Consider the following 12,500-nt stretch of genomic DNA (forward strand, 5'->3'; position numbering starts at 1 on the left):
TCAGACCTCCGTGCAGGAGGGGGCAGCACTGACCCTGTGGCTGTCTGGACGGGTGGAACACTTGCAGGTCAAAGGGCTGCGTGTTGGTCCTCTGGACCACCGTCACGTTGTGCCCCGTCCACTTGTTAGCCTTGGCCAGCGTGTTGGTGCGCCAGTCCGTCCAGTAAACCTCCCCCCCGTACATGGTGACGGCGAAGGGGTGCGACAGGTACTCGTGCCCCCGAAGAACTTCGATCAGGCCGGAACCGTCGTAGGCGGCGGAATAGATGGCGTCAGACCTAGGAAGATCGGACTTTTAACGAGGGTTCGGGACACTTAGCATGTTGGACCTTGTGTCTGTGTGTGTGTGTGTGTGTGTGTGTGTGTGTGTGTGTGTGTAGATGGCACTGTGAAATTGTGTGTATACCTTGCATCAATCCACAGGATGCGACGCTCCAGGTAGTCGACGGTGAGGCCGTTGGGCCAGCCCCCGTTCCCCGTTTCTCTGTGGATGGTACGACGACCATCTCCACTCATGGAAGCAGCTTCTATCCTGGGAGAATTGGCGTCCCAATCTGTCCAGAACAAGATCCTGGAAGAGCAATTAATAACACATTAATTAATAACACATTAATTAATAACACATTAATTAATAACAGCTGCAATTAATAACACATTAATTAATAACACATTAATTAATAACACATTAATTAATAACAGCTGCAATTAATAACACATTAATTAATAACAGCTGCAATTAATAACACATTAATTAATAACAGCTGCAATTAATAACACTAATTAATAACAGCTGCAATTAATAACACATTAATTAATAACAGCTGCAATTAATAACACATTAATTAATAACAGCTGCAATTAATAACACAAACGACCAAGTCCTCACAGAAGAGAGTGATCCAGTAGATAAGCTGATAAAGGTGTGTGCGGTTTATGCATATTCTATGTAATGATGGTGTGGAGGTGTAGGTGAGACAGACAGAGAGAGAGAGAGAGTGTGTGTGCCGTGTCGTACCCGTCTCGAGGGTCGAGGGCGATGGCTCGGGGGTGCTCCACCTCTCCGGCAAGTAGGGTGGTGCGCATGGTACCATCCAGCTTGGCCACCTCAATCTGGTCCAGGTTGCTCTCCACCCAGTAGATGTTCCCTGCGATCCAGTCCACAGCCAAACCCTCTGGGGTGGCCAGGCCATACTGGATCACCACCTCGAAACTGGTCAGAGCTGGACAAAAGAGCACAAGCACATCCTCTCTTATCCAGTCAGGAACCTTTAGTGACCCCCGTGACAGAATAAATGTAGAACCATAACAGACACGCCATCTCCAGACCTACAGGGCTGAAGTGCAGAGTCTGAGTTGGTAACTTACCTGCTTTAATTCACCTTATTCACCTCCTCAATTAAAAACACCACAATAACAATAACAATGTTATCATTAACAGTAGGAGACCTGTTTGGTGATCAACTCTAACACAAACCCTTCAGTTCTAACCGCACATCTGCAGTATGGTGTGGTATAGTGGTGGTATGGTATTGTGCAGTATGGTGAGATATTGTGCAGTATGGTGAGATATTGTGCAGTATGGTGAGGTATGGTGAGATATTGTGCAGTATGGTGAGATATTGTGCAGTATGGTGAGGTATGGTGCAGTATGGTGAAGTATGGTGCAATATGGTGAGGTATGGTGAGGTATTGTGCAGTATGGTGGGGTATGGTGCAGTATGGTGGGGTATGGTGAGGTTTGGTGCAGTATGGTGAGGTATGGTGAGGAATGGTGCAGTATGGTGAGGAATGGTGCAGTATGGTGGGGTATGGTGCAGTATGGTGGGGTATGGTGCAGTATGGTGGGGTATGGTGCAGTATGGTGCGCTCTGACGTTGTGTCAGGCAAGTCTATCGAGTGATCATCTATTGTTCCATCTCACTAAACTAATTTATGTGAACAAACTTCTTTCTTTGTAAAACATGCTTCTCTTCTGCACTGGTTTTTTGTTCTCCCATTAAGTGAGCGGGCACATTGAGCCCAGTTTCTGGTTGAGGGCGCAGTACTGGTCGACATCTACACAGCCGTAATTAGAGGCCTGGTACTCGACTCATGCCTGATGTTGCCCAGGCAGCCTGACCCCTGCAGTAGAGGGGAGAAGCTCCTCTTTGTTGCTGCGCTCCGAGATCTGGGATGTCAGAGTGGGACACTGTATCTGCAGTGTGGGTTCAGCAAGGTTGTGCGGGTGTCGTGGGTGGGTGTGTGTGTGTGTGTGTGTGTGTGTGTGTGTGTGTGTGTGTGTGTGTGTGGGAGGGAGAAGGTCTGACACTTCCGTACAGTTTTCCACAGCCGTGCACACACACTCACATCCGCACTCTTGCTCTCACACACACAGGCACACACACACACACACACACACATACACACACACACATACACACACACACATACATACACACACACACACACACACACACACACACACACACACACACACACACACACACACACACACACACACACACACACACACACACTTCTCTGCAACAATTTTAATTTTCCCCTGAGCTATTGTGTGGAATGTGAATTGCGAGATGTGAGTTTTGTGACAGGCTGTGAATTGGAGAAACGAGTTTCCTTCCATCAGAGGGTCACGGTGACACGATGTATTCTACACTCCATGTACCAGCGCAGTGTGACTTGGGCCATGGAGAAAATCTATAAAAATAAAGAACGTGTTGTGCCCCTGCTGGTTCTGCTCCCGTACGCTCGGTGACGTCTCTGCACCAGTGTCTCACCTCCATTTTCAGACAGCTTCCCCCGATAGATCTTGTCCTCCACCACGTCCGTCCAGTAGAGGGCGCTCTGGTTGAGGTGGAAGTCCAGAGCGATGGTGTTCCTCAGACTGGGCACCAGCACACTGAACTCGCCCTTATAAAGGTCAATACGTCGAATCTCGTGGCGGTTGGAGAAGATGATGAAGGGCTTGAAAGGGTCTAGAACACAGAGAGAGCGTGCAGGACACCTCAGGGCAAAGCGGTGAGACGGAAAAGATATCCATGGCAACTCCTCTTAAAAACCCCACCCACCCGACTGCAACTGGTAATCTCCTAATGGCCCAAGACCAATAAACGCTGAAGCACTGAAGTGCTCTTAAAACCATCACCCATGTTCCAGCCACAGCCCAAAAACGAACACGGCCAGAGCCGGCACTCTATTAGCCGGTCGATGAGCTCATTTAAAGTGTGCCAGAATAAATCGCTTTTTAAAGACCACTTCAACACAGCAAAGGGTGGCGAACTAAGAGAAAGAACAAACTCAGGCACTGGTGCACTCTCCCCTGCACACCGACTAACTAATACAATAGAGTACCTCAGCACAGTGTATGATATGGTACTGTAGTGCAGTTTAAAGCTCCAAATTGTTTAACCCCCCCCCCCCCCCCCCCCCCCCCCCGCAGCCAGCATGTCTGTCTCCACATTCAGTCTATTCAATCTCCACCTCTTCTCCTCCCCGTCTCCCCGTCTCCCCGTCTCCCCGTCTGTCTCACCGGTGCTCTTGCAGCTGTCGTGGTCTGGTTCCAGGGCCCATCCTTCGTAGCAGTCACACTTCACCGTGGTCTTCTCCTGGACGCAGCGCTGGCTGCACTTCAGGTGCTTGGCGCAGAAGCTCTGGATCTGGCACGTCTTGTTGTCAGCCCGAAGCTCCATGCCCGGCGGGCACGAGCACAGGATGCCCTCGCCCGGGGCGATGGTGCAGTTGTGGCTGCAGCCGCCGTTCTCCGCCGAGCACAGGTCTGTGGAAGCGGCGGGGCGCGAGACAGAGGCGAGACCCACGTGAGAAAAACGTTACCATCCATCCGAGGCGTTAATGTGTTAAATGTGCACAAATAACAATTTGAACCGATTGGTCCTTCTGCGACAAAAAATAAATAAAAAAAAGACAGGTGTCTCCGGAAGGAAAGGGACTTGCTTTTTACTCCAGTGCTTTTCATTCTTTCCCATTTGCCACATTACTACTGACAGCTCACATTATGTCGCTGAAGCACACATTAAGTGAACACTGAGGCCCGGTGACAGAGCCCGGACAGCTCGTTTCAGGTTCTGTGCTGACGCCGCGCCAGACCGCTGCGGTTCTGTGGGTGCGTGTGCGGTCGGGCGGCTGCGGTCGTGCGTTCCCTCACCGCAGAGCTTCTCGTCCGAGCCGTCGGGGCAGTCGTCCCTGCCGTCGCAGAGCTTTTCGGCGGGCAGGCAGATGGAGTCGTTGCTGGCGCACACGTGGTGGGAGAGCTTACACGCCAGGGCCTCGCAGTCGTCCTCGTCGGAGTTATCCTCGCAGTCTCCATCTCCATCACACACCCACGCCCTACTGATACACCGCGCTAGGACAAAACCACCACCACGGAGAGAGAGAGAGGGAGAAATGGGGAGGAAGAAAGAAGGATGAACAGAGAGAAAGGGATGACCCTTTTAGATTCATCTCGACGTGACCTTTTTTGCAATGTTGGGGAGACGTGTGGATATCGCGACAGTATCTGGGACTTCAGGTCAGTTCTGATCACTCATATTCCACTCAGTGCTAAAATGCCCAGTGAGCAGTAGACACCATCTCTCTCTATCACCACATCACCGGACAAGGCATGTTTATGTATTACAGCAGATCTCGTATACTGCAGCAATTCAATGTGCTTTACATAAAAGTGTTGCTACAACAGATAAATAAAACTATTGATTTATAAAGAAAAGACGAAAAACAACTGATTTAAGCGGGACAGCGGGGCGACTAACCCGAGTCCTTGCAGGCGAACTTGACGGCGGGGTCACACATGTGCGTCACACCGTCACAGTGTTTCTCGTCACTCAGGTCCATGCAGTCGGTGTCGCCATCACAACGCCATCGGTGCGGGATACACAGACCGTCCATCCGGCATTGGAACTCATCGCCGTGGCAACCTCCGGGGGGCCGCGTGGCTACAGGTAGAGGAAACACACACAGGCGATTTGGGTATAACGAACCGTCTGAGAGCGTGTCGCTGGCGTTGTTGTAGTGGGCACTGCAGGTGAAGGGGTGTGTGGAGAGTCCGGCATGACGGAGCAGTGAGCTAATGTCGCACGCTGGAGAAACACCTGAGACAGGCCAACGGCTCCCAGACACCCGTCTGAGCCAGGCCTGCAGACACTGGTGGTTCTGTGTGGGACTCACTACGTCTCAGGAGCAGGACGGGCCGTGGAGACGCACGGAGCACCTCGGCCAAGCAGAGCCGGAGAACAATGTGACTCTGGGCTCGTCCTGCCTGAAGTGACCTTTATGGTATTGTGTTTGTCACCACTGCATTTTTGTGTCTACAATTTGCTTTTGCTGTATTACTTCCATTTAGCCTCTTATTCACGAACATCTTTTTGTAGACTTGTTTTAAAGTGCTATATGCCGAAAAAAGTGCTATATGACTGCTGTTCCTGCTGCTGTTCTGTAATAACCTTGGAGCGAAAATTTCATAAAGTTATTGATGCTGCCCTCCCCTGGGTCATTGTGTCTCTCTCTCTCTCTCTCTCTCTCTCTCTCTCTCTCTCTCTCTCTCCCACACACACATACACACATTCACTCGCTGAGCCTTTAGTGTGGTTTCGCCCTCTGCGGCACAAGACTGCATCATGATTTACGCCAGCTGACGAAGAGCCTAGCAGGGCTCAGCTCACCCACCCAAAACAGCCACAAAAGCAGCATGACGAGCAGCTTGAGGTCACCACCCTACGGGACGGTCACCTCCGTACGGCACGGTCACCTCCCACAGTCACCTCTGTACGCCACAATCACCCCCGTATGGCACGGTCACCTCCGTACGACACGTGCGGTCACCTCCATACAGCGCCATCACCTCCGTACGGCACGTGCTGTCACCTCCGTATGGTGCGTTCACCTCCGTATGGCACCACAGAATAAGGCTGAAGCACAATCTCCTCCACACAGAGCAGAGCAGCGTAGCCAGAGTACTGGACTGAAGTGCGTTTTTCACCTCCCAAACGCCTTCAGCCATCAGCTGGTAAGGCTTGGATGGACAGCTGATAAACATTACAGGAGAAGAGATTCTCCATTTTCAGGTGCAGAAAAAAATTTCTGGAATGGGTTGTCTGGGCGGTGGGGGGCGGGGCGTCTGGGCGGTGGGGGGCAGGGCGTCTGGGCGAGCGTAAACCCACCTTGATTGGTGCAGTTGGCGCTCTTCTCGTCGCTGTTGTCGCCGCAGTCGTTGTCGCCGTCACACGTCCAGTACTCGGGGATGCAGCGGCCGCTGTTGCATTTGAACTGCACACTGGAGCAGGAGTGACTACAGCCGGCCTCATCACTGTTGTCACCGCAGTCATTGTCTAAACACACACACACACACACACACACACACACACACACACACACACACACACACACACACACACACACACACACACACATAAACATACACATACACACGCCTTTTATTTTCATGCCTTAAGCTCTAAATTTTATTTGACGTTTATTCGTCAAATGTAACGGATGTAAAATGTAACTTCGAGAAAGTTTCCTGTGAGGACCCGGAGAGGCTCACCGTTATCGCAGCGCCAGTTGACGTTGATGCAGCGTCCATTGGCGCAGGTGAACTGGGTGAGCGGGAAGCAGGTGGGGTAGGCTGGAGGGCGAGAGAGGAAGAGGAAGATGAAGAGTTTACCCGGCCGCGCGGCTAAACGGCTCGCCGGCACACCACGACGGACGGCGAGAAGAGGGAGGCTGACCACAGGAGGCGGGCTCGTCCGAGCGGTCCCCGCAGTCATCGTCCAGGTCGCAGGTCCAGGACAGGGGGATGCAGCGTCCGCTGGCGCAGGGGTATTGGTTGGGAGGGCACGTGCGCGCTGGGCGGGAGACAAGACGCCAACGTCAACCACCGACGCCACCCGCTTCTCCGACCGACTCTGGCGTCAGTAGTCACGGCGATTAAATTCACGGTTCCGGCGGGTTGTACCTGAGCAGGTGCTGTTGGACTCGTCCTCGTCGTTGCCACAGTCGTTGTCACCGTCGCACAACCACCGCGTGGGGATGCAGCGGTTGTTCTGACACTTGAAGCGGTCGGCGGGACAGGTGTGCTGGTCTGGCGGGGGGAACGCGTCGCAGACTTACACAACGCTTCGCTTTGTTCTCCATACTGCCATTAAACCGATCCACTCACAAGCCACCTTTTGTTACGCTTCTACTATTTAAATCATCTGCGTATAATATTTATTTGATCTGGAGCGAGTTTCTAGCTCCTGGCGTGTATACGTGTAGCTCTTGGCGATTCTCCACACCCGTATTCCAGGTAGGGAACGACTCACCACACAGCTCGGGCGCCTCGTCGCTGTTGTCCAGGCAGTCGTTGTCTCCGTCACACTTCCAGCGCTCCTGGATGCAGCGGTTGTTCTTGCAGGCGAACTCCCCCGGCTGGCACTGGGGCGGCGGCATGTAGGAGGGGTTGACTGTGGAGAACCAAGACACTCGCTCAGCCTGCCGCGCTGGCCGAGAGAGAGCGGAGCGGCCCGAGAGGAACGCCGCGGGGGTCGAGAGGAACGCCGCGGGGCCCGAGAGGAACGCCGCGGGGGCCGAGAGGAACGCCGTGGGGCCCGAGAGGAACGCCGCGGGGCCCGAGAGGAACGCCGCGGGGCCCGAGAGGAACGCCGTGGGGCCCGAGAGGAACGCCGTGGGGCCCGAGAGGAACGCCGCAGGCCCCAGAGGAACGCCGCGGGGCCCGAGAGGAACGCTGCTTACCTTTGCAGGTCTTGTTGTCCACGTCCAGGGTCTGGTCGTCAGCACACGCGCAGGTTCGGCCCACTGGCGTGAGAAGACACAGGCTGCTACAGCCGCCGTTACTGGCCCGGCATGCGTTGTGGCCGATGACTGCAAGTGTACACACACACACACCAAAAGCAGACCTAAAGATGAGGCACTGTATCTTAAAAGCCTTGCTTGGACAAAACAAAACTAGCTTTTTAATTAGGCAATTTTAAAAGGACAGCCTTTTACAGTTATCAAATAAAAATGACAAATGTGTAGGAATTACAGCTGCTTTATTCTTTTGGAAAATAATTCCACTGTTAATTGAACCACTGAGCCTACTGTAGAACGTTAGTAGTCCAAAAGGTCTTATGGCAAACAGTTTCTGATGCATTAGCGATGTTTAGCTGTGTCATCTGAAGTATAGCGTGCATTAAAACAAACGCATGAGAGCAGAGATTAATCAACCGTCGGAGCGAGCTCAAACAAACAACGAAACACTCAGAGCGCTCCGTACTTTGCTGCTGTTGGGCGTCATAGGTGCGGATCTCGAAGATGGGCGGGCGTTCGGTGCGCAGCAGGGTGACCTTCTTGGTGGTCAGGTCCAGCTTATAGATGCTCCCGATGCGATACTCGTTCCAGAAAAGGAAGTTCTTGTAGTGGCACAGGCCAAACGGGTGGCTCAGCTCCTGACCCTCGTACACCGTCTAGCCAATGAGACGACAGCGCAGAAAGATGATGGGTTTTGCGCTCTTGTCATCATTTGCACGTTTTTTTTCCCCCCCAGCAATAATCCCAGAGGCACACACGCTAAGTCCTCTCACCTTGCGCTCTGTGGTATTGAGCAACACCACCTCAATGCGGTCGTAGTAGGCATCCACCCAGTAGAGCAGGCCCTGCTGAATATCCAGGCTCAGGCCGTTGGGCCACAACATGTTCTTGGAGGTGATGAGGATTCCGTCGTTGGATCCATCCATCCAAGCCTTCCTGATACTGCCGCGGTTGGCGTCACGAGAATCCTCCTGCCAGTCACTCCAGTACATCATACTGACACACAACACACGTTAGTCATGACCTGACCATACACGCAACCTCTCACTGATCTTGGGTTGAGGTCTTGTGATGAACACGTCTAATCTGCACCCCAGGAAGTCTACGTATGGCATATTGGAACAGGCAATTGAACAGACGTAAGGTACCCGTGCATGGGGTCCACAACGATGGCACGTGGGTGGGTCATCTTGCCCTCAATGAGAATCTTGCGAGTCTGGGAGGCTTTCTCTAGCTTGGCCACGCTGATGGTCTTTTCTGGTCCATCATCGGTCCAGTACAAGTTCTGACCCATCCAGTCCACGGCTATGCCCTCGACAGTATGGATTCCTACAGGAAGATGGAGAGTTGGAGTGACGCACTTCTGTTCCTCCGAGCCACATGAAAACCCAGAGAGAATAGAAATCATATGTTAGAACATTGACACGTTCTGGCCTCACCTTTCTTCACGATGATGTCCCTCTCCGTGCCGTCGATCTTCTGCCTGCCGATGGTGTAGGTGGTGGCGTCGCTAAAGTAGATGAACTCCGTCTCGGCGTGGAAGTCCAGAGCTCGCGGGTTGTTCAGGTTCTCGATGGGTATGATGTGCTCGTCGTACACCCGGGCGTGCAGGTCCATGCCCCGGATGACCCCCGGACGACCCTTACCGTACAGCAGGAACAGCTCGTGCTCCGGCTCTGAGGACCCAGCAAACCCAACGCACGGTCAGGGGTGTGAAACGCCACGGGGGGAGGGGGGGGGGGGGCAGAGGAAAGAGAGGGGAGCAGGAGGAGGTGGGAGGAGGCACTACTCACTTTTGCAGGACTTGCCGTCACTCCCCAGGCTGAAACCCGAGCGGCAGCGGCAGGTCCGGCTCTTGTGGCTGTTGGCCAGCAGGCAGATGTCGGAGCAGCCGCCCGCTTTGCCGAACTGGTCCGGAGCACAGGCGTGACTGCGCACTGCAGACGCCCACAGACAGGACATCAATAACACAACAGGCCTGGCAGGTTCCCCTGGGACCTGCCCACCACACTACACTTAACGCATCTAATTGCTTTCTGGAAAAAGGGGTCAGAAGGGACTGAGATTAAAGTTCTGGCAGTTGTGGTGAGAAGCTGCCGTACCCGCTGGCTGGCGTCTTTGGTGGTAGACGTGCAAAGCTCCACCCTTGTCCACGCGCGTCACCACCTGGAACTCGGAGCTGTTGAAACGGTTCACGCGGATCACGCTGGTCTTGGGCTGCAGGTTGGCGTTGTCCGAGTTGGTCGCGTACAGGTAGTTTTCGAACACTGTGAGACTGTACAGGTGCTCAATCTGATGAAACAGACACGCAAACACACATGCACGCACACGCGCACGCGCGCACACACACACACACACACACACACACACACACACACACTTGCTTCATCAGCTCTGCAAGCAAAATGCCTGCAAAGTACTAGAGTGAGGAGCCAGCTGACACATTTGAGCAGTGGTCTTGGATTGAGAATTGAGCAATAATGAGTCCAACCCCCTTTTTAAACCCCATTTTAAAATCATAAAAGTGTTCAGAGAGCACATTCTGATGGCAGGCACAGTAGATTGCAGGCATGGTATCTAAAGACAGGAAACCTGCTAAGAACCATCTACCCAGATATTTCTTTCTATATGTTGTTGGAGCTCGTCCAGCTCAGGGTCAGCTGGGCTGCTATCTTCAGCCCGCTGGATGACGGGCCCAGACTTATGATTTATGACTAATTACTTACTTCTGGGAACAGTACGCATGGTGTGACACTGTGTGCTTGCCCAATATTGAAAGAACTAACAGAGCAAAGGTCAGCAGAGATACGTACAGATGGTCGATGGAATGAGGGACAGTGAGCAGGTTGCAACCGAGCTGATTCAGTGTCTATGTCTACGCATCTGTGCCTGCGTGTGTATGTACATCTACTGATTTGAACAATCCAGTGTCAACAGTCAGTGTTCTGGCACAGGCAGGTGTCGGGGGTGAGAGACCACTTGGACTGACCAGCAGGCCCTGTATGATGGTGTGTCTGTTCTTGCCCTCGTAGTCCACCACCTCGATGTAGTCCAGGTAGGCGTCGGCCCAGTAGACCAGCCTGCTGACCAGGTCCAGGGTGATGCCGTGCGGGAAGACGATTTTGCTGTCGACGAGCTTAGTACGGTTCTGCCCATCCATGTCACAGCGCTCCACCTTAGGGATCTGGCCATAGTCGGTGAAGAACATCTTCCTACAGACAGAGAGAGAGGGAGAGAGAGAGAGAGAGAGAGAAGAGAAGAGAACTGCTCATGACTGGCTTTCCATGTATACAACTTCTCCTTTCTGGCTGGACTGGTTCAGTGTTGTGGCGGTACCACCCAACCAAATGCTCGAGCTCCAGACAGCCAGGGGCAGCGTTTCCGCCGTGCTGAAACGTTGAGGGGCGTTGTGGGGTGTGAGCTGCGTGGGAACACCCCGAGGCTACGCGCTCTTCCAGTGTGGAAGAAAAACCCGTCCATGCTGGGGTTAAACTGCAAATTAAGATCTAAGCTGCTATTGAACTTCTGAAGACCATGATTTGGACAGATGGTCTTTTAAGGGAAGTGATACAACAGGAAGGGAAACAGCAGGAACAAAACTATCTCAGAGTCAGCGATAATCGGCAAGCAGGCTTGTGGCCACATGTGCGTCCACATGAACATCAGCAGGAGAGCACGCAACTTCACCAGCCGTGCAAGCTGATTCCTCCTTAATGGCATCAGTTAGGCATCCGGGCCTGAATATTGGCCTTTGTGAAACCAGCCCTGCAGAAGGCTGCAATATGGATCTGAATCCTCTAACGATATCTGCTGCTTGTCCTGCCGCATGCCGACCCATCTCAACTGCGTCATTTAAGCGTCTGTAACCTCGTCACATCAAGGCTCACTTCACTGGGTTTTAATATTGAGAAAGATGTGCATCGGTCACAATAAGTAGTGATAGAGTTACTATATAATGTTAGAGGCACTATGGTGCAGCCGTGTTTGAGAGCTAGCGGTGTTAGGAGGCAGGAGGGGGCAGTGCTCACCCCATGGCTGGGTCCAGCGCGATGCCTTTGGGGTTGTAGAGCTCCAGGTCCAGCAGGATGACGCAGGTGGAGCCGTCTTGGGTGCACACAAAGATGCGGTCGTCCACGTCATCAACAAAGTAGAAGTTCCCAGTAAGCCAGTCGATGGCCATTTGCTCCACATCTATGGGCAATGAGAGAAGAGAGACGTGAGAAGGAGAGGAGAGAGACGTGAGAAGGAGAGGAGAGAGACGTGAGAAGGAGAGGAGAGAGATGTGAGAAGGAGAGGAGAGAGACGTGAGAAGGAGAGGAGAGAGACGTGAGAAGGAAAGAAGAGAGACGTGAGAAGGAGAGGAGAGAGACGTGAGAAGGAGAGGAGAGAGACGTGAGAAGGAGAGGAGAGAGATGTGAGAAGGAGAGAAGAGAGAAGTGAGAAGGAGAGGAGAGAGACGTGAGAAGGAGAGGAGAGAGACGTGAGAAGGAGAGAAGAGAGACGTGAGAAGGAGAGGAGAGAGACGTGAGAAGGAGAGAAGAGAGACGTGAGAAGGAGAGGAGAGAGACGTGAGAAGGAGAGGAGACGTGAGAAGGAGAGGAGAGAGATGTGAGAAGGAGAGGAGAGAGATGTGAGAAGGAGAGGAGAGAGACGTGAGAAGGAGAGGAGAGAGACGTGAGAAGGAGAGGAGAGAGACG

General features: G+C 52.9%; 1 protein-coding gene across 1 annotated transcript in view; it reads right to left on the reverse strand.

The window, feature by feature from the left end:
• The window catches only part of lrp1ab (low density lipoprotein receptor-related protein 1Ab), an 83,853-nt gene that overhangs the window by 33,898 nt on the left and 37,455 nt on the right, over nt 1-12,500 (reverse strand). Inside the window, exons 8-28 of the mRNA XM_076984098.1 lie at nt 11,832-11,994; nt 10,793-11,015; nt 9,906-10,095; nt 9,597-9,740; nt 9,243-9,479; nt 8,952-9,132; nt 8,577-8,799; nt 8,270-8,459; nt 7,747-7,875; nt 7,317-7,457; nt 6,968-7,093; nt 6,741-6,857; nt 6,557-6,637; nt 6,174-6,341; nt 4,767-4,949; nt 4,163-4,360; nt 3,530-3,775; nt 2,778-2,975; nt 1,016-1,220; nt 407-571; nt 25-278 (exon numbers count right to left, since the gene is read on the reverse strand). Coding sequence (XP_076840213.1) covers nt 25-278; nt 407-571; nt 1,016-1,220; nt 2,778-2,975; nt 3,530-3,775; nt 4,163-4,360; nt 4,767-4,949; nt 6,174-6,341; nt 6,557-6,637; nt 6,741-6,857; nt 6,968-7,093; nt 7,317-7,457; nt 7,747-7,875; nt 8,270-8,459; nt 8,577-8,799; nt 8,952-9,132; nt 9,243-9,479; nt 9,597-9,740; nt 9,906-10,095; nt 10,793-11,015; nt 11,832-11,994 — 3,762 coding nt within the window. The remainder of the gene's footprint in view (nt 1-24; nt 279-406; nt 572-1,015; nt 1,221-2,777; nt 2,976-3,529; nt 3,776-4,162; nt 4,361-4,766; nt 4,950-6,173; nt 6,342-6,556; nt 6,638-6,740; nt 6,858-6,967; nt 7,094-7,316; nt 7,458-7,746; nt 7,876-8,269; nt 8,460-8,576; nt 8,800-8,951; nt 9,133-9,242; nt 9,480-9,596; nt 9,741-9,905; nt 10,096-10,792; nt 11,016-11,831; nt 11,995-12,500) is intronic.

The sequence above is a fragment of the Brachyhypopomus gauderio genome, chromosome 21 (assembly GCF_052324685.1).
Source record: "Brachyhypopomus gauderio isolate BG-103 chromosome 21, BGAUD_0.2, whole genome shotgun sequence".
NCBI lineage: Eukaryota > Metazoa > Chordata > Actinopteri > Gymnotiformes > Hypopomidae > Brachyhypopomus > Brachyhypopomus gauderio.